Source organism: Candida metapsilosis (genome assembly GCF_017655625.1).
Source record: "Candida metapsilosis strain BP57 chromosome Unknown scaffold2, whole genome shotgun sequence".
In the NCBI taxonomy this organism is placed as follows: domain Eukaryota; kingdom Fungi; phylum Ascomycota; class Pichiomycetes; order Serinales; family Debaryomycetaceae; genus Lodderomyces; species Lodderomyces metapsilosis.
In genome coordinates this window covers 2,216,747-2,236,914 of record NW_027138160.1, presented here as the reverse complement: position 1 = coordinate 2,236,914, position 20,168 = coordinate 2,216,747, and the positions used below count along the sequence as shown (strand labels likewise).

General features: G+C 38.6%; 11 protein-coding genes across 11 annotated transcripts; 6 read left to right on the top strand and 5 right to left on the bottom strand. All coding sequences in view use genetic code 12, as the record gives it.

Moving 5' to 3' along the window:
- Positions 1-22: 22 nt before the first annotated feature.
- Positions 23-913, bottom strand: I9W82_002465 (uncharacterized protein; the record flags this gene model as incomplete). The annotated part of the gene is made up of 1 exon (XM_067691323.1): positions 23-913. The coding sequence occupies one exon, from the start codon at positions 911-913 to the stop codon at positions 23-25; it is 891 nt and encodes a 296-aa protein (XP_067549700.1).
- A 130-nt stretch (positions 914-1,043) lies between these two features.
- I9W82_002464 (uncharacterized protein) lies at positions 1,044-1,748 on the top strand (the record flags this gene model as incomplete). Its single annotated transcript, XM_067691322.1, has 1 exon — positions 1,044-1,748. The coding sequence occupies one exon, from the start codon at positions 1,044-1,046 to the stop codon at positions 1,746-1,748; it is 705 nt and encodes a 234-aa protein (XP_067549699.1).
- A 146-nt stretch (positions 1,749-1,894) lies between these two features.
- I9W82_002463 (mitochondrial 54S ribosomal protein mL53) lies at positions 1,895-2,170 on the top strand (the record flags this gene model as incomplete). Its single annotated transcript, XM_067691321.1, has 1 exon — positions 1,895-2,170. The coding sequence occupies one exon, from the start codon at positions 1,895-1,897 to the stop codon at positions 2,168-2,170; it is 276 nt and encodes a 91-aa protein (XP_067549698.1).
- Positions 2,171-4,140: 1,970 nt separating this feature from the next.
- I9W82_002462 (uncharacterized protein) lies at positions 4,141-5,301 on the bottom strand (the record flags this gene model as incomplete). Its single annotated transcript, XM_067691320.1, has 1 exon — positions 4,141-5,301. The coding sequence occupies one exon, from the start codon at positions 5,299-5,301 to the stop codon at positions 4,141-4,143; it is 1,161 nt and encodes a 386-aa protein (XP_067549697.1).
- Positions 5,302-5,404: 103 nt separating this feature from the next.
- On the top strand, positions 5,405-6,865 carry I9W82_002461 (alpha-ketoacid dehydrogenase kinase family protein; the record flags this gene model as incomplete). Its single annotated transcript, XM_067691319.1, has 1 exon — positions 5,405-6,865. The coding sequence occupies one exon, from the start codon at positions 5,405-5,407 to the stop codon at positions 6,863-6,865; it is 1,461 nt and encodes a 486-aa protein (XP_067549696.1).
- Positions 6,866-7,621: 756 nt separating this feature from the next.
- On the top strand, positions 7,622-8,761 carry I9W82_002460 (FDH1; the record flags this gene model as incomplete). Its single annotated transcript, XM_067691318.1, has 1 exon — positions 7,622-8,761. The coding sequence occupies one exon, from the start codon at positions 7,622-7,624 to the stop codon at positions 8,759-8,761; it is 1,140 nt and encodes a 379-aa protein (XP_067549695.1).
- Positions 8,762-9,033: 272 nt separating this feature from the next.
- On the bottom strand, positions 9,034-10,188 carry I9W82_002459 (FDH1; the record flags this gene model as incomplete). The annotated part of the gene is made up of 1 exon (XM_067691316.1): positions 9,034-10,188. One exon carries the CDS (start codon positions 10,186-10,188, stop codon positions 9,034-9,036), a length of 1,155 nt encoding a protein of 384 aa, XP_067549694.1.
- Positions 10,189-11,275: 1,087 nt separating this feature from the next.
- I9W82_002458 (uncharacterized protein) lies at positions 11,276-13,003 on the top strand (the record flags this gene model as incomplete). Its single annotated transcript, XM_067691315.1, has 1 exon — positions 11,276-13,003. One exon carries the CDS (start codon positions 11,276-11,278, stop codon positions 13,001-13,003), a length of 1,728 nt encoding a protein of 575 aa, XP_067549693.1.
- Positions 13,004-13,547: 544 nt separating this feature from the next.
- On the bottom strand, positions 13,548-15,050 carry I9W82_002457 (uncharacterized protein; the record flags this gene model as incomplete). Its single annotated transcript, XM_067691314.1, has 1 exon — positions 13,548-15,050. One exon carries the CDS (start codon positions 15,048-15,050, stop codon positions 13,548-13,550), a length of 1,503 nt encoding a protein of 500 aa, XP_067549692.1.
- Positions 15,051-15,782: 732 nt separating this feature from the next.
- Positions 15,783-17,090, bottom strand: PDX1 (Pdx1p; the record flags this gene model as incomplete). The annotated part of the gene is made up of 1 exon (XM_067691313.1): positions 15,783-17,090. One exon carries the CDS (start codon positions 17,088-17,090, stop codon positions 15,783-15,785), a length of 1,308 nt encoding a protein of 435 aa, XP_067549691.1.
- A 957-nt stretch (positions 17,091-18,047) lies between these two features.
- On the top strand, positions 18,048-20,138 carry I9W82_002455 (divalent metal ion transporter; the record flags this gene model as incomplete). Its single annotated transcript, XM_067691312.1, has 1 exon — positions 18,048-20,138. The coding sequence occupies one exon, from the start codon at positions 18,048-18,050 to the stop codon at positions 20,136-20,138; it is 2,091 nt and encodes a 696-aa protein (XP_067549690.1).
- Positions 20,139-20,168: the final 30 nt, after the last annotated feature.

Genomic DNA, 20,168 nt, shown 5'->3' with positions numbered 1-20,168 from the left:
TTAATAACAGAAAACAAATCATTTATTTCTTTCTACTATATACTACTTTTCCGTTTGGTAATTCCATCTTTTTACCTTTATTCTTTTTCTTTTTCACAGGGTCAACTTGATCTTCCTCTTCGGCTTTTGAATGTGGCTTTTCATAAGCAACCTCTGTGTTAATTGGAGTGAATACCTTACCAAATGTGAAGTTGTACAACTTTGCGGGAACCTTGAAAATTAGGGTGTCTTTGAAGGTTGGATTGACGTTGATCTCATGCTCATCAATTAAATGTAGTCCCTCATCATCCTCGACGTAGACATCCCCGTTATTCTTAACAACGAATGTAGTGTTGTTCATCTCGTTCATAAGTCTTCTATCCGATCCATCTGAAGGGGGTACAATTGAGCCATTCCATGCTTGGTTCTTGAGCTGGTTCTTGTATTCAACAATCCTTTTGAAACTCTGTTTTCTGTTAATTTTCAAAGCAAAATAGTGCAATACACTGACAAGGATGTAAACCACAAACACAGTCAATACTAGCCCTGGACGGAACTTCGAGTAAAGGTACCCTGTGCCTTTCCACTTGGGAAATCCCTTGTCCAAAAAGTAGTCATACCGCTCTTTCCTTGAAGCATCTCTCAAAATGTTATAGACCGATGAAAGCATGGCGTATTTTTCCTCTGCCTTCTTTCTCTTTGCCTTTACTTTGACCTTATCAGGATGCAGGGCTCTTGACAATTTTCTATAAGCTTTTTTAATCTCCACTGGTGTTGATTTTGGTCCTTTTGTCAAATTGAACCATTGGTAAAAAGTAACCTCTTGACCCAACACTTGACGGACCTTGTCATTGAGTTTGAATATCTCATAGTCCTCTGGACTCCACGCACTGGCAATACCAATGATGAGAAGTATCAAGAATAGAAACCTCATTGAGTAATGGATTTAGGATCAAGAAATTTTCTTTGCGTGTCATTTTTTTGAAAAATTTAAAACACATCAGCCCTTCTTTATTTAAACACATCAGCCTTACTTTATTCGATCAATCACTTACTCATTTAAAATGCCACTATATCCACTTCCATTTAAGGCCAGACTACTATTCTTTTACAATGTTGCTGCTGCAACACTTTGGTTTTGTTGTTTTGCTAGGTTTTTGATTCTACTACCATTGGTGGGGAGACGCTTCCTTCCTGGAGGAATCGCCGACTTCTTTCATGCGGTTGCAATGACGCCTCTCATAGGCACCTTATTACTATTTAGCTTGAACACTACGAAATGGAAGTCTCTATTATGGCCGTTACTCAATGGTATCAAAATGGCATGGGTCTGTTATGGAGTTATTTATCCTCACCCAAAAATTGCCAAGCATACATCGTATTCATTGCTCATAACGGCTTGGTGTGTACCGTATATGATCTACTTCAGTTACCATGCATTCAGAGTTAAGACAAGGACATCGCCGTTTTTCTTATTTTGGTTGCAATATAATAATTTTTTCATCACCTACCCATTATCTGTGGTAGCCGAGATGATTCAAGTGTTTTTAAGCTTGTCGTTTGTAACTGATGAATCTGTGCATGAATTGGCGTTGAAGGCAATGTTTGTGGCCTACATCCCAGTGGCGTATTTCACATGGGGTCATCTCAAGTCGAGGAGAACTGTCAGATTTGTAGAGGTTATGAAGAAGAAACAATTGAGATCAAATATTGAGATGTCAACAAATGTGTCAACAACATCAGCTTCCAGAAGGGAAGGCAACTCGTAAATAGACGAATATAGACGTTTCCATATTTGGAAGTTGTGCGGCTCCACGTAGCTTTGAATTTTTTTCATTTTTTTTTTTTCTTCGTTTTTTTTTCTTTCACAAATCCTACATCCATCAAGAGTACACCCTCCACTCCGCCGCTCACTATGATAACCAAATACTTTTCTAAAGTACTGGTAAGATTCAATCCTTTCAGCCCAGGTGCCAAAAGTGCGAGAATATTTCTTTCGCGGATGCCAGCCACAGCTAAAATTGACTTTAAGGTCATAAACAATCCTTCCGATCAACAAAAGATTGAAGTAACCTTCAAAGATAAATTTAATATGACTGCAGATCCAAGTACTATGTCGGTAGCTGATTTGGGAGACTATTTTGATGCACATTCAAGAAAATTGGCAATCAAGGATTCCATACAGGAGTAAAAGAAGTGTCTGTGATGAGAAGAGAATACCGACTTGCCAGTAGCAAAAAAATCTGGGCTTAAGCGTGTAAATTTTGGGTTTAGTTATGTGGTTATGTATATAGGTTACTAGTTATAATATTTGCTTTGATAGTATCTTTAGTCCTCTGTTATCAAAGTAAGGCAAGTGCAGCAGCAAACTGAAAAATTTTGCAACATTTTTTTGATTCCTCACCCCCCTTTATCTCTCCATGCTTTACCTATCAGGCTTACCTTTTGAAGCATTGCAAGAAGTTTTCCTCCACATCGGTCAGCATCATGCATTGGCGCTTGCACCTTTGCACTCCAAGTTCTACTACATTACAAGAAACAAGTTGTATCGACGCATTTACGTTTACGAAGGCTCAGTATTGAAAGGAACAAGAAGACGCCGCCGCCGCCGCTTTCAATTCCACAAGGACATTAACAACATAAGGAGCAGTGCGTATACCATCGTAGCAAGACACAATTTCAGCAAGTACTTGTCCAAAATGCATACGGATATAGAAGTAAGTCACCTTCTAGTGAGAGAATTTAACGAACTCCTTATGCAACGTATTTTGAAACACTTTAAAGTCCTTCGACAAGTTGAATTGGTTCTGGACTATTTGAAGAATGGCTCATGCGTAGGATTGGATGCTATCTTATTTATGCTAATGGATTACAAGAAATTCCAAATCTGTCCTAACCCTATCGAGTTCATTCCACTGACACTTATGTGCTACGACCCTGGCTTCTTTCCTTCTTCAACAAGAACAATTTCAATTGACGATGGGTGGTTCAGAGACCACATCAACAACTTTCTGCTGCTTACTTCCCTAACTATTATTATCTCTAACCCACGTGCGCTTGTGGACTTACACCTAAGAACACTCAACAAATTACACAGGTTGCATCTCCACCACGTAAGCCCAAAATCAATTGACTACTGTGTAAGCGAAATGTATGACACATCTTTGCTCCTTGAATTGTCCGTTGTGGGGGAATTTCAGTTACAAACGGTGTTCAAAAACCGACAGTTGGATAAAGATTATCCTCGACTCTCGCAGCTTTGCATTAGGAATTATGAGGAAACTGAGGACACCATCAAGGACCTCAAAGATTTTACGCACAACAATATCTCCATACTTATTGTTACAAGCAGGTATAGTAACCACCGTCTCGCACAAATGGTGAGTGAGTTGCATTTCAACTTTCCCAAGTCCTCGATCAATTGGTGGTACGAGCCAATTTGGCTGGGAATGCACGGAAATTATCACGAAACTTCATTTACTCGTGACATTAATTGGTTAAGTCCTCTGCTTCCAGTCAGTATAGTGGGATACCATTTTCCTGGAAACTATCAAGCATGCGTAACGAAGACAAAAGACGCCTCTGCAGGTCAATATTTTACATTATTGAAGAAGGTTTATTCAAACATGGAGCTAGATACGATATACAAAGGACTTTTGAAAAAAGATAACAAGTTGAGTTTGGGTGTTAGGGTGCTCTAAAGTCGTAAATCTTTGATTCCTTGTCTGGGAAATTGCGCTTGAGAACATGTTCACGTACCCTGATGAAAGACAGGGGGAAGCTAATTGAGACATCCATTAATTCAAATGCAGCTATTTGGCTCTTGGGTATACTTGCCTTTTCGGTCTAGTCAATCTCAAAGTGTTGCCAAATTACGTAATATTGATCCCTGAATTGTGTGCTATTATGAAATTCATTTCCTATATGCCATCATGGTGACTTGCTAGTCACAAATCGGGGTTAAGTGGGTGTATTGGGTTTGATTATGTAGTTAAGTTGTTAATTTTGAGTGGTTGATAGCTATAGTATATGATTTGATAGATGTACCAGTAATATTCCTTTGATATTCCAACAGCATCCACCAGTGAAAACATTCCTCTTCTTCAAATTTGGTGAATACTCTGCATATTGCCCTAAACCACTTAAAATTCTCATCATATTTTAATAAAAGTTTTGAAACCATTCAGGAACTAGCTTGTTGAATATTTGCGTCTCTTCTTCCTGTGGTACAGAGTCCATACTTAAATGTGAATCCATAAGCTCATCCTCTCTTTGGAATCGTAGCTTGAAAACATGAGGCTTGTCATCATCAAACTGTCTTTGCGACAACCAACAAATCACAAGATTGTACCATTGGAAAATGTGCTTTGTTTTTATTGAGCACAGATGTGTAAGGAATATAGGCAATGTGTCCAACAACCCCACTAGTTCATACTCTGTATATTTTTTTAGTGAAACTAGTCTAAAGTTTTGCGATCGAAAACCAATGGCCGAGTATTTGCAGGAGATGAATTTGTTTTGACAGTACAAAACCATCAACTTCCGCTGGAGTTTATTCGCAGTCTTGAGCTTATCATCTGGAAGAGTAGCGTGTGTTTTCAATTCCACGTAATTGTGTAATCCAGGTTCCAATGATACTGCACAATCAATTTCGGCCGAGTAAGTGACATTATTTTGACCGACTGTATGCTGCACCACCGTATAAAACAGAGATGCTGTTTCTTGATGTGGTTTCCCAGTGGCAACTCTTTCAAATTGGAAACCACTGTATTGATACATTTTTTGAAAGTTGTCTGAAACTTCTCTCAACTCTTTGTCCCAATCATATGCAAATATTATCAACCCACGCCAATAAATGACATCAAAACTAACCGGTTGTTTATTCAATGGAATCGACATCAACTTCATCAAGTGTCGTCTTGTTGTGAGGACCTTGAGTTTGTCTCGTGATAGCGTATTGTTTTCGATTAAATGCTGTACCGATTTGAATATGTCGTCTAGCAGGTACACAGTATCTAAATTGGACAGTACAAAGTCATGAAACCCTTCTGAAAGGCAAGCACCTATGAGTGGGGGTTCATTTTCGCGCTTCTTTTGCCTCTTTTTCTTATTTTGAGGTCCAAATGAGATTTTAACTTGATCTAAACCACTAATATCTGCAAACTTCAATGTGGTATCTTCCTTGGTGTAATGACACAATTCTTCAGGATGACGACTAAATGTTTCTCCACTCTCCAAAGACTCGTTTAATTCTCTTTCATTTTCAATTTTGATCCCTTTGACAATGCTTTCAAAGACCGATAGTTTAAGCTTGTCTAGCATCCCACTGCATCATAGGAATTAGTAAATGCCGAAAAGAGAGAAAAAAATCACGAGAATAATTTTTACTACAACCCCAGAAAATCACCTTGTCGTCCCACTTATCATGTCATTCACAACTAGCAGAGCACATATGAAAGAGAGACTGCTTAGACTGCTACTCAATGGGCGACTCCATTGCAAGCGCTTCAACTCGAAATACACTCCACCAATTAGCTCATTTTCCTACATACACGATGATGCACTCTCTGATATCAAGAAAGAAGAAATTGCAAAGCACATGCAAGACCTTGGGCCTTTCCCCAACTATTCCAATATTTTAAACCCTCAACATTTTTACCAGAACACAGTTCTTTTAGACTATTCGAAAAAACACCCACATCCTGTGTCCTTACGACAATTGGCAGGTTATGGCAACACATTGACAAAGCAAAAGATCATCAACAGTGCCAACTTTGTCAGGATAGAGCTTCCTATAAGATTGGCAATGAGAATTCGTGACTTACAAGTTTTGCCATTTGGAGTGGTGAACAATTTTCACATGGCACAACTTTACGAAAGTTACTATCATCTGTTTAATGCTTTTCGTAAGATTGGCAAGATAAACACCATCGAAGAGAATGAAAAGTTCTGTGCTATATTATCTGCTTTATTAGATGATCATACGTTTAATTTGCCTCACTTGATGATGGGGGCATTGGAGGTGTCTATTGCTGAAAGTTTACCACAAGAGAAATTAGACTCATTTATGAGTACCATGTTGAGGTCTCGAATAAGTAGACGACTTATTGTTGAGGAGCATTTATCATTGAGTGAAAATTACCGCAAAATGCCTTACGTTAAAAAGCCACCTCACTATCTTGGAGAGATTTTTCAAAATTGCAAAGCTGTTGAGCATTTAAATGAAGTGGCTGAGAGAGTCAAATCGTTATTATGCAACCAAAATCCACTAGCCAAGGAGTTGCCAAAGTTGGAGATTGATGGTGACTTGAACTGCGAATTTCAATTCATGATACCCCATTTGCATTACATGTTTCACGAAATTCTACGTAACTCCTTTGAAGCGACTTTGAACACCACAAAAGAAGGATTTTTACCTCCGGTTAAAGTAACTATTATTGACCTGAAACATGACGTTATGTTTAGAATATCTGATCAAGGAGGAGGACTTCATAATAGCCAATTGAAACTGATTTGGTCGTTTGGCAAGTCACCCGAATTGGCAAGAAAGAGTTTAGCTAATTTCCATCGTATTCCTGGATTGCAATTGCATTCAAATTTACAATTTACCGCATCAGGCTCATCAGTTGTGACACCTAAAGAGAGCAGCTCCGATACCGACGATGTGGAGTGGGCATCCGGAAACAAAAAATCAACTTTGGAGGATCTTATGGCAAGACCACATGAGTACAAGTTGGGTATGGGGTTGCCAATGTGCTCTGTTTATGCTGATTATTGGAACGGGGCTTTACAGATGAACTCGTTGGAAGGTTATGGCTGCGATACTTCACTAACTTTGAAGAAGTTGGGATACCATAGCAATGTGATACAGCTTGACAGAGCGTAGGGGATACATAGAAAAGTATGGCGTGTATAGTGACTCATGCAAGTGCGGCTTTGCAAGTAAGTTCGGAGTTGTAGCGTCAGTATGGCCTGTTTGTTTACATAAGGAATTGTCTCATATTTTTCCTTTCCAAATTGGGCAAAAAGTCCGAGAGGGTGATATACACCCAACGAGTTAAGTTTTAATGGGCTATATCTCTCTCCCACACCTAAATAATAATCTATCTTTTTAGTAAGAGGGTAATTTTATAGTCCATTGATTGAAAATCACTCTGTTAAGAAATATTATTTCCTTCTTGAAAGTTTAGGCAAACATTAAAAATAAATTACCCATTGGGTGCTTATAGTTGCCGGAGTTCGCTAGCCTTTTGTTAGATCCGAGTTATTATTTTATTTCACTCGGAAGTGGCAAAGCATGGGTTTAAAACATAACTGGCTAAAACAAGTGCTAAACGCTAGGCATGTATGATCTAAATGTACTCCGTTTACCAAAGAATATAGGGATAATATTGTTGGGCTGAATAACAAAAAAATGTATACGAGGGCCAATTTGTACAATTCCCGCTCTCCATTTTAACACGACTTACAGAATTACGTGATATTATTGCAACTTTTAAAATTTCACAAAGAAAAAGGGGTAAGAGAGGGGAATCCCCATGTCAATATAAATACTGGGGTAACAAGCCTCTGTGGAGCAAAAATATGATTTCTTTGTAATCAATTCTTTACTACAGAATTTACAGTTATACATTAATCGAAAATGGGTAAACTAAAGGTCTTATTAGTTCTTTATGCTGGAGGAAAGCACGCTCAGGAGGAGAAGAAGTTGTTGGGTACTATTGAAAATGAATTGGGTATTCGTAAATTTGTTGAAGAAAATGGTTACGAATTAGTTTCAACCACCGACAAGGATAGAGAAGGTTCCGAGTTCGATCAAAATTTAGAGGATGCTGAAATTGTTATCACTACTCCATTCTACCCAGCTTACTTGACCAGAGAAAGGATTTTGAAAGCACCAAAGTTGAAGGTTGCTATTACCGCTGGTGTTGGATCTGATCACGTCGACTTGAACACTGCCAATGAAAAGGGGATTTCTGTCTTGGAAGTCACTGGATCAAGCGTTGTGTCAGTTGCTGAGCACGTTGTTATGTCAATGCTTATCTTGATCAGAAACTACAACATTGGACACTTGCAAGCCACTTCTGGCGGATGGGATGTTGCCGCTGTTGCCAAGGAGGCATACGATTTAGAAGGTAAAGTTGTTGCCACTGTTGGTGCTGGTAGGATCGGTTACCGTGTATTGGAAAGATTAGTTCCGTTCAATGTTAAGAAATTGTTGTACTATGACTACCAACCATTGCCAGCTGAAGCTGAAGACAAGTTGAACAAGGCTTCTCAATTATACAATGGCGTTGACGTCATTGTTGAAAGAGTTGAAAGTTTAGAAGATATGGTTGCTCAAGCTGATATCGTCACTGTTAATTGCCCATTGCATGAGCAAACAAGAGGATTATTTGACAAGGCTTTAATCTCCAAAATGAAGAAAGGTTCTTACCTTGTCAACACGGCCAGAGGTGCTATATGTGATGCCGATGCTGTTGTCGAAGCTTTGGAATCAGGTCATATTGCAGGTTACGCAGGTGATGTTTGGAACGTTCAGCCAGCACCAGCAGACCATCCATGGAGAAAGATGCACAATCCATACGGGCCTGAATACGGTAACGGTATGACTCTTCACGTTTCTGGTACTTCATTGGATGCACAGGCAAGATATGCTGCTGGTGTTAAACAAATCTTGACTGGATACTTTAACAAGAGCTTCAATTACAGACCACAAGATATTATCTGTATCAATGGAGATTATGCTACCAAGGCTTACGGTCAACGTGACAAGAAGTAGTCAATAGGCAATTTATATGCAACTATTTTTAAATGAATAACGCTTAAAAGTTGAAAACTCGATGTAAGATTGGAGCCGTAGATATTTCTCTTTCAGTGCCTAACTCAGTTGCGTCTATAAAGATCGGAGCTGAGTTGTAGACAATAACAATTTCTATACAATAAACTTGAGCAAAAGGGAAAGACAGAGATAAAAAGACTACGTGAATATGATCCTTGTAGAGCTTGTAGTTCCACCTAAGAGATTCATTTAAACTATACCCTATAAACTGTTTACTTTGGAACCTTTTTAGCATCATCACGTTGACCATAGGCTTTAGTAGCATAGTGACCATCAATACAAATGACATCTTGTGGTCTGTAGTTATAAGTCTTGTCAAAGTATTGGGTTAAAATCTGTTTAACACCAGCAGCATATCTAGCTTGAGCGTCTAAGGAAGTACCCGAAACGTGGATAGTCATGGCATTACCATACTCAGGTCCATATGGATTATGCATCTTTCTCCATGGGTGATCCTTTGGTGCTGGTTGAACGTTCCAAACGTCACCACCATACCCACCAAGGTGACCAGACTCCAAAGCTTCAGCAACCGCATCAGCGTCACAGATGGCTCCTCTGGCAGTGTCAACCAAATAAGCACCTTTCTTCATTTTGGAGATCAATGACTTATCAAACAAACCTTTGGTCTTTTCGTGCAAAGGACAGTTGATGGTGACAATATCAGCTTTAGCAACCAATTCCTCCAAATCATCAACTTTTTCAACAATGACATCGACATCGTTGTACAATTTGGATGCCTTGTTTAATTTCTCTTCTGCTTCAGCTGGCAATGCTTGATAGTCATAATACAACAATTTTTTGACATTGAATGGGACCAATCTCTCTAAAATACGGTACCCAATTCTACCGGCACCAACGGTAGCGACAACTTTTCCTTCCAAGTCATACTCTTCTTTTGCAATCGCTGCAACATCCCATCCACCTGAAGTGGCTTGCAAGTGTCCAATGTTGTAGTTTCTAATCAAAACGAGCATAGTCATGACGGCATGTTCTGCAACTGACTGAACATTGGATCCAGTTACTTCCAATACAGAAATTCCTCTCTCATTAGCAGCATTCAAATCAACATGATCAGATCCAACACCAGCAGTGATGGCAACCTTTAATTTAGGAGCCTTGGCGATTCTCTCCTTGGTCAAGTAAGCTGGGTAGAATGGAGTAGTGATAACAATTTCAGCGTCTTCCAAGTTTGAGTCAAAAGCAGAGTTGACATTGTCTTTATCAGTAGTTGCAACCAAATCGTATCCATGATCTTCAATAAATTGACGAATACCCAATTCATTCTCAATTGTACCTAATAATTTCTTTTCTTCTTGAGCGTGCTTTCCACCAGCGTAAAGAACTAATAAAACCTTTGGTCTACCCATTATTTCGATTGTTTTGTAATGCTTGTTTGTTGTTGTTGTAGTAGAAATTGTTTCCGATACAGACTTGAGATTGAAGTTGCAAATTCAAGGCGATTTGAAGCTGTATTTATAATGAATTTCAATTGCTGGGGGAACCTCTTAGAAAATTGTTTCACCTCATACATGACACAACCATTTCACTGAGCTCTAACCCTCTCGAATCACGTCGAATGTTCCTATGCATGGTGTGCAAACTGCAACTCCGATTTACAAGGAACAACAGCAATAATAAAATTTAAATAACCCGCACATTGGAAAAATAAACTCGGATAACTTACTTCACAGTGTTTGTTATTGTGTAAAGAAGTAGCTCTTTTGTATGTCATTCAGCTTGTGTTTGAGCACAATTTCTAAATGATTTCAGTAAATTACCGGACGGAACTTTTTCGCGCGGCTTTTTTTACACTTCCAGTCGGTTCCATTGTCCTATTGAAAAGAACGCGGGGGAAGGAAATGGAAGCGCACAGATAAAAAATATCTCGGCAAACGGAGAAAGACTAGTAAGCAACCAATCAACAACCTATAACACGATCTTCACTCTATTTACAATGAGAAGTAACTTCTGTAGTTTAGCAACTGATGAGCAATCACTGTAATTAGTTTTGCTCACAGCAACCTATGAAAGGGGACCATTTTTCTACACCACAGCTGTTGAGCTTCGAGCCGTAAGGTTATATTTGTATTAATCTCTAATATAGCTCACCGCTTGCATATCAACGCAAGAGAGAGTGGAAAGTTGAAAAGAATTGTAAAGACCTGCTGGTAGTGGCGAATGGGATTGGGCAAAATTCAAGTTTTACGACACTGGCAATTTGCGACATAGTGATTCAAGCCTGATTTTGTGTCACATTCCGCTTACCAGATCAACCAGCCATCTTTTTCAGATATATTGTTGCAATTGATCTGACATCAGGAGCAATACTATCCCATCAGTTCACTTTTTAAGCTTCGTTCTCGCCTCAAATAATCTATCAACCAGAAGGCTCACTCTTCTACTACCCAGCTTTACCTACTTCAAACTAACGTCACGGAATAAGAAGATCCTACGATGAATGTCACAAGTAATGGTTATTACACCACCCAATATCTAAATCAGCAGCAGAGACAGCCAAGACAACGTGTTCAAACTGAGAAAGAGGAAGTTTATCAAACTCCACGCACACCTCATGAGGCTCTCCAACTGTCTTCCATAAATCAAACTGAAAGAAAGCCAATCATGAGAAATATTCGACCTAGACATGAACCTCAGGAACCATCAGATTCATTCAAAAGGAGTAACAGAAGCAACTCTAATGACTTTATAGAAGCTGAAGTAGATCCACATGACCAACTTCAAGAGGAGCCAACGCCAGCTGAACTAAACCGAATTCTTGAGGACGGTATTATTATTACACCAGTTGTTACTGAACCAAAACATAAGGAGCAACACTTGAAACAAAAGTCACGAAAGAATAACAACAACGATTACTATTTGAAGCAAAAATCACGGTATGATGAAGCTGAAGAAGTGAAACCTACAATGTACACTCACAAGACTTTCCGCGAGGTGTTTAGTGACAAGCAAGAGTGTCCAAGTAAATATAATCCAATTGATACTGTGTTTACTGAAAATGATGATAGTTACACCAATAATAAAGCTAATGCTAAATTTTCCGCATTTTTGAAGAATATTAAAATGATGAAAAGTGATTATAATGATTATAATTATTATGACCATCGCAAGAGAAAAAGTGTTGGAAGGGATGTGTTTGTGAGTGAAGTTAATGAGGATGAGTGTGAGGGTGATGGAGAGTTTAGGGGACAGCAAGATGTGAATCAATTGGACTACGATGGAACTTCATCAAGAATGAAGAAAAGCACCTTGAAAACGATGTGGAAAAGAAAGATGAACCGAGCAAAGAAAGAGTTGGGTAGAGATTTTGATTCTCATCTTAATGGAAGTAGGGGACGGGAGGGATTGTCAGGTGAGTCTATCACATCAACTATCGGTGAGGGAACCCAGAATACAGATCAAACGAGACAAGCTAATAACGAATTTGCCTTAACTTCAATGGTTTCACAGGGCTACAATTATTTATGGACATGGTACGACTTCTATCAAAATAGAAACCAAGCTCAGTCAGAGGAAGCCATCCCTTGTCATAGTAGGGCCCTTGTTCCCATGACAAAACCACAAGCTAGTTCAATGAGCGACACTTCATCAGTAAGGACAAAAGGTCAAAGAAGAGCAAAATTTGGCAACGGTTCAAAACAATTGCTATCAAGTTGGAACCAACCAGCTAATCTAATGTTCAAAAACGAAGGCAGCATCAAAAAGGGCCGTAGAATAATATACCCGACGAAAGACAACTCATCCAGCTTACCTTCACGTGAATTTATTGTCGAATACGACTCAAGTGACGAAGAATCAATGGCCCAAGAGCTATACTACAACCCACAAACAAAACAACTTGAAGCTCAACCACCAACATCCTCCCAATCAATGCTCACTACCACCAGTACTACAGCTACATCCAAGTCTCCATCACTAGCCACAGTCAGTAACTTGCTCGACTTAATCAAACGCATCCACATTATGCAATTGATATTCACACCCATTGACTTCATCGCTGAAAATTTCCCTCAATTACAAACATTGATAATTGTATTAGAGTTGGTGTTGTTTGTGTGGATCTTGTATGAGTTGAGTCGTTTGGTTGATGCGTTGTGTATGATGGTTAGGGCATTTTGTTCGCCATTGATTGCTATGGGTCGATTTATGAACAAGATCATGTGAGACAAAGGTGTCCACATGATGAATGAGGGTGTGTATAAGTGGAGCGATAGACTTGCATGCATTTTCGTGTCTTGGTTGTAAATCACATTGTTTTAATGGATGCAAAATCGGGGGAAAAAAAGAAACTAAAACACAATCTGCAAATACAGTACTTCCAACAATTGTCCACAGTTTAATATATTACAGCTTCGGTTTGGTCATTTGTAGAAACCCGTATGTGTCAAGGCAGGCACCATCCGCTTACAAACATTGTTATAGCTATTCCATTCAATTAATAAAAATAATATATATCACACAAAAAATTAAAAGTAAAAAAAAAAAATACAGATAGTAGTATACAGAAAATAAAATAAAAAGCAAATTTAAACAACTGGAGTAGTAGTTCACTCCCTTGTCAAGGTCAGAATAGTTTGATCAAGTTAGTGTCGAATGCGAATCCAATACCTCCGCTTGTGCGAACAAAAGCCTTCACAACACGACACTCCGCAACGCAACACACCACACATCATTCGTAAGAGCCCTAAAACAGCAAAAGGTGCCCTCTCTATTTCTTCGCATTTATCTTGACACCCTTGATGGTAATGCCAGTTTGTTCAACTGGGAATTTTCTAGGTCTGCCTCGTTTATCTTTCTTTTTCAACAATTGTTGAAAGTCCAAGTCACCCAAACCTGCCAAGCCATTAGCACTGGGTACATTCTGCTCTTGCCGTTGTTCTTGCTGCGGTTGTTGTTGGCGCTTTTGTTTCAGTTTCAGCTTTCGTTGCTGCTTCTGTTGTTTCTGCTGTTGTTGTTGAAATTGCTGTTGCTGCTGTTGCTGTTGCTGTTGTTGTTGTTGTTGTTGTTGTTGTTGGAGTTGTTGTTGATGCTGAAGGTGTTGCTGTTGTTGATGATGGAGGTGTTGCTGCAGTGGATGTATTGTCATATTTTCATTGTAGTGTGGCATGTACTCATGTTGAGGTTCCTGAGGAGCTCCATTCTTGGCCACAGCTGGAGAAGCAGCAACAGCTTTACCTTCGCTCTCTCGCAAGATCTTATTCAACTGCTTGAAATTAGGATGAGTAGAATCAATCATGGTGTTGGTTGCAGGATCAAGAATTAATTTCTTTGGACGACCTCTTCTTCTTTTACCGTTAGCATCCGTTGAGTCATCTTTCAGCACAGGAGATCCACCTTGTTGGATTCGTAAAGCTTCCTTCTCTAATAACAATCTTCTCTTCTCCTCCATTTCCTTTTTAGTCGCCCTTGGTTTTCTTGGTTTTTTAACCTTTTGGTCACCTGCGGCAGCACCAGTTGCAGAAACTGCAGCTGCGGCTACACCAGTTGCACTATTAACTGCAGCCGGACCTTGATGAGGGGATCCATGTTGCTGCTGTTGTTGTTCTTGCTGTTGAGGCAGATGATGTGGATAGCTTTGCTGCTGCAGACCTGTATGCCCTTTTTGTTGTTGTGGTGGTGGCTGCTGATAGTATTGTGGCTGTTGATGGTATTGTTGTTGTTGTGGAGTAAATTTTTGCAATTGTTTAGGATCCATTTGTTGAGGATGGTCATTTTGTGATTGATTATTGAATATTTGCGGTGTTGCTGAGTGAGACGATGGAGCATAGTAAAGGTTATTATGACCTTGTTGAGGTTGTTGCGATTGTTGACCTTGCAGAGCTTGCTGTTGTGGAATCAGGTATTGACTTGGATGAGTACCCAATCCAGTCAATGATTGAATCCCATAGGAAGATCTTGATGGGATTTGAACACTGGAGTGACTCAATGGTGGAACAACGCGTGAGTTAGCTGGAGAATTGGTAGACGTGGAATTGGGCGCAACACTTCTACTGAAGTAGGATCCAGAATTGGCAGCGTTTCCAATGAATGGTTGTTGTCTAGCATTTGGAGGAGATGTCAAGTGTCCTTGAGATGGTTGTTGTTGTTGTTGTTGTTGTTGTTGGGAATTGGGTGATGAAGAAGACTGTTGTTGTGAAGATGGTTGAGATCCTTTGTTTGAAGAAGTAAAGTTAGTTGAATACCCCAGATAAGGATACATATTATTAAACATGTTTGAGTGTCTTTAGTTGATGTGGGTTACCTTTAAGATAAGATAAGATCAAAGTGTATGTTTTTAGTTTTTGTTCTTGTTGTAATTTGATAAAATCCTCTTCTTCTTCTTCTTCTTCTTCTTTTATTTTGTCTTTCTTCTTTGTTTGTTTATACTTTGAAATTATTATAATATTTAAAATAAAATAAAATTATAATAATAAATATCCAATATTAAAAAAAAAATAAAAAAATAAAATTTTGGAGTAAAAATAAAACCAAATTCAATCCTTTTCTGAAACTCAAATTTTTGAATGTGAAGTCAATATGTCAGTTGAGTCCACTTGAATGGTTGTAGTTGATTGATTGACGAAATGAGAATACTGTTTATATGTGAGGAGTATATATGGTGATGATTATCTCTGCTGTGGTTAAATTCTCTGTAGGGAGAAGGAGAAAAAAAAAAAAAAAGTGACTTAAATATTTTTAATTTTTTTATTTTTAAATTTTTTATTTTTATTTTTATTTTTTTTTTTTAACAAAGTGCAAAGTTACATAAGCAGTAGTAGAAGTTATTACATAATTAATTATGTAAGAAGAGACATAGAATCTTTTTCCCTATAGAGCAAGATACACCACATCTCTGAGTCCACTTGTCTCTACACGTCTTAGAATTCAATACGTTCAATGTATTCACACTAGTAAAATATGTACCATTTACCGTCTCGCACTTTCCTTCCTCACTCATTCTATTCTAATTCGAAACTCTTAATAAATTGGCAGGTATATCATACAATTCAGCTTCCTCAATCAATGCATTTTCAAAATACTTGACAAACTCTTTTGAATCAGACAATTTCTCATCAAATTTAACCTTAAATGAAACAGTTGCTCTTGGTGTGGTGCCTACTTCAATAACGGGATTTGCATCATTAGGCACTCCAACCAAATCGTCAAAATCAGTTCTTGGAGCTTGATATCTGTTTGATTTAGTAACAGCGTTTCCATAAAAGTTGTATTTCACATCATAAACTTCAAATCTCTTTTTAGTGACTGGTGCGGAAACTAATTCTTCAAAAACATCATATTGATCATAAATGGAAGGTGTTGGTGAAGTGGCATATTGTGGGAACTTTTGTGCATATGTTTCGTGAATTGCTGAGTTAATTGCACTTTCAAAAGCTTGTTTAAAATCATTCTTTCCAAGATGTTCTGCCAATGGAGCTGAAAACTCAATTGAAAGAATATTTGTTGGTTTTGGCTTGGCTTCAGTTTGTGACTTACCATCTCCTTGCTGTTGCTTTTGAGCAGCAGCTTCTTCAGAACTTGGTTTTGCCACCACTATATTTGACAAATCCAAATGTTCTCTTGATTTAATGTACTTGGCAAGATCAACTACCGCATCAATTGGTATGGTTCCGAGGTACGCCAATACATCTCCTTTCAATATCCTTCCGTTTGGTCCAGTTGCTTGGATCTTGGCAATAGCGTCATCGTGGGAAATATTGTTTTCATGTAAAAGCAATTCAACAGCTGGTGAAAACTTTTGGTTAGGATTGGCTTCTTGAAGTATTCCTGATGATTTAGAGTCATCAGTTGTTGCTGGTTTTGATGAAGGCTTGTCCTTTGGTTTCTCTTCTTTATTTTGTGATTTCTCTTCCTTCTTCTCCGTCTCCTTTGGTTGCTCCTTTTCATTTTTACTCTCCTCTTCTTCTACTTTTGGTTTCTCTAACGAGCTTAAATCATCATCAACGTCAGCAATAAACGCAATTGGTTTCCCCACTGGTACTCCTTTAGCCCCATCATTCTCTAATATCTCCCACAACTTCCCATCGTCAGCTGCTTCAACATCAATATTTGCTTTATCTGTCTCAACTTCCAACAATACATCTCCTGCATTATAAACCTCACCAGGCTTAACCTTCCATGACACAATTCCTCCCTCGGTCATAGTAGGTGACATGGCAGGCATCTTGAATGCCGAAGCAGCATATCTAATGGTGGTCTGATGGAATAAACGGACCGAGGGTACTCTTGTCCTAGCAAATGTGGCTCTAAGCATTATTGAGTTGTGATAAGGAATAGATAGTTTATATATATATGCAAGTGAAAGCCAACAATTGATCGTATGATATGAGTCTCTGTGTGTATTAATCCTTCACTAAATGGAAGAGTTTTATTACTCTGGAGATTAATATCCGACTTTTTTTCTGACCCAATGGTGAAGAGAAGTCCGTTTGTCACAAAAATGAGATATAAAGCAATGTCGCAAGAGACTTTATACGACAAAGAAAGATATTAGGCGTCATATCATGTGACTATCACGTTTCTTTTCTCGGAAGAAGTAGGAAACAAATTCTTTTACAATGTGTGTAGAGATAAATTTTTACCCCAATTTCATTTTTTTATATTTATGCAACAGCCATCCCATACCTTCTTTGCTTTACGTATCTCATCACACACTCATTTAACGTCAGTTCAAGTAGTGGATCACAACACTAGTTCATTCATATCTGTTTATCTCAAGAAAAGCCAGCCCCGTACAACAAGCCCACATAAAGCAAACAAGGCTGAATTTTTGTTCCGTTCCGGATTTTTTTTTTTTATACCACTTTTCCGATAAATTTTTAAGGTTTGGGTCTATTTAACCCACTTGCCAAGGCGTACTACTCAGCTCCGCAGGTATAAAAGATCAAAATACATCGCTAGGTTGAAGGTAGTCTATAACATCAAAGAGCTTCAGTTATCCTCATTCAAAACTTGTTACTCGTTTCAAGAAAGGTGACACGCAAACACAACAAAAATAAAAACAGTACGACATTAAAAAAAAAAAAAAAAAAGAAAATTTACAAATTTTAACTCGTGACTTTCTTCCACCTTGAAGGTTACTACTCAAATAAAGCATATCCCATCGACTTTGCACCTAGCAAAAGCTTATCACATGATCGGTTAACGATACCACATACTCATATACATATTCAGCCTCCCAGCATATTCATCCATCTGTCCTTCAAAAAAGATGTCACTGACCAGTATACCAAGATCAAGTCTACGAAATATCGTTGCAACCATCAAAAAATACTCAAAGTTCATCGGGCCAGGCCTTATGGTCAGTGTTGCATTTCTAGATCCGGGAAATTATTCAACTGCTGTGTCAGCAGGAAATGCATACAAGTATAGCTTATTATTTTCTATACTATTATCAAATTGCCTTGCCATTTTTCTACAAACGCTAGCGGCAAAATTAGGAGCTGTCACAGGGTTGGATTTAGCTGCCAATTGCAAAGCACATTTCCTGTTTAGAACCAATCTCGTGCTATATGTAATGACTGAGATTGCTATTATTGCTACTGATTTGGCTGAAGTTGTCGGTACCGCCATTGCATTGAACATTTTATTCAAAATCCCATTGTTCTTGGGCGTTATTGTCACCGTGATTGATGTATTGATTGTTTTGGCAGCATACAGACCCAAAGGTCCACTTTTATTTATTCGCATTTTTGAATCATTTGTTTCGATCTTGGTGGCAGCCACTGTTGTTTGTTTTGGAATTCAATTATATCAAGTCAGTCATGATAAGTCGATAAATTTCTCTGTTGTTGAAGTACTAAAAGGCTTTCTACCCAATGAAAAAGTTGTTGACATGACGGAAAGAGAAGGTGGAAGTGGATTGTATTTGAGTTTGGCTATATTAGGAGCCACGGTGATGCCTCATTCTTTATACCTTGGGTCTGGATTGGTGCAGTCGAGGTTAAAAGATTACGATATAAAGAATGGATTTTATAAGCCAATACCAAAGGACAAACCCCGTACATCATTATCAGCAGTAACTACGAGTGATGAAGTTACCATCAATCCAGGTGACCGCACATCAAGTGATCAAGAGCAGACTCCTGTACATCAAGAAGTTCAAAATTTGCCTTCTGTTCCCACTTTTGATACTGACGTAACTACACTTGGTGAGGAAGATGAAGAGGAAGACTACAGACCGTCGATTCATGCCATCAAGGAAACAATGACATACACAATCACTGAGTTGGTAATTTCCCTTTTCACAGTTGCATTATTTGTCAACTCTGCCATTTTGATTGTTGCTGGAGCCACACTTAATAGCTCCAAAGTTAATTCACGAGATGATCATGATGATGGAAATGATAGCGATTACGATTCTGATAAAGATGACGACTATGAGAATGCCGATTTATTCACCATCTATCACTTGCTTTCCAAGCACCTTTCTCCAACCGCTGGATTTGTGTTTGCCTTAGCATTGTTATGTTCAGGTCAAAGTGCCGGTGTCGTTTGCACATTGGCAGGACAAATGGTTTCCGAAGGATTTTTGAACTGGAGTTTACCACCAATTGCTAGAAGATTAATCACACGTGGGATGGCCATTGCACCATGTTTATTTGTTGTCACTTTCTCCGGTAGAGAGGGATTAGCAAAGACATTAAATGCAAGTCAAGTTGTATTATCGTTGCTTTTGCCAATTGTTAGTGCTCCCTTGATTTGGTTCACTTGTAATAAACATACAATGAAAGTTCCCGTTTATGTGCGTGATGGTGATGAAGATGTTGATATTGCAACAAATTTGTTTGATGATGAAGTTGGAAATTCGCCAGTCAATACGCAGATTAATTCCAAGAGGTTTACTAGTTCAGAACCAGCAATCATGCTTCAAGATTTACGCAACTCACATCCATGCGTTGGTTGGGAAGATGATGATGACGAGGAAGAAGGTAATCGTCATGATCCATTGACCAGAAATTACAATGAAGAGAGTAGGCGGTTGATTGATGATGAAGAACAGCAGGCCGATACTGAAATTCAGCCACAGGCGCATAGTATAACCAAGCCGAGATCAAATTCAATTGTGCTGGTTTCCAAAAAAGTAGCATCTGATTCAAGTGCCATATCATCATCGTCATCGGCTCTGCCCAACGTATTGACTGATACAGATAATGAGTACCTCGATGAAGAAATTTATCGAGTCAAGGGATACAAAGATTTCAGTAATTCTACATTAACTTCGGTGTTTGCAGTTGTGGTTTGGAGTTTTATTACATTGTTGAATATTTACTTGGTTGTGAGCATGATCATAGATGATTAAGTCTTTTTTTTGCATAGAATAAAAGTTTAT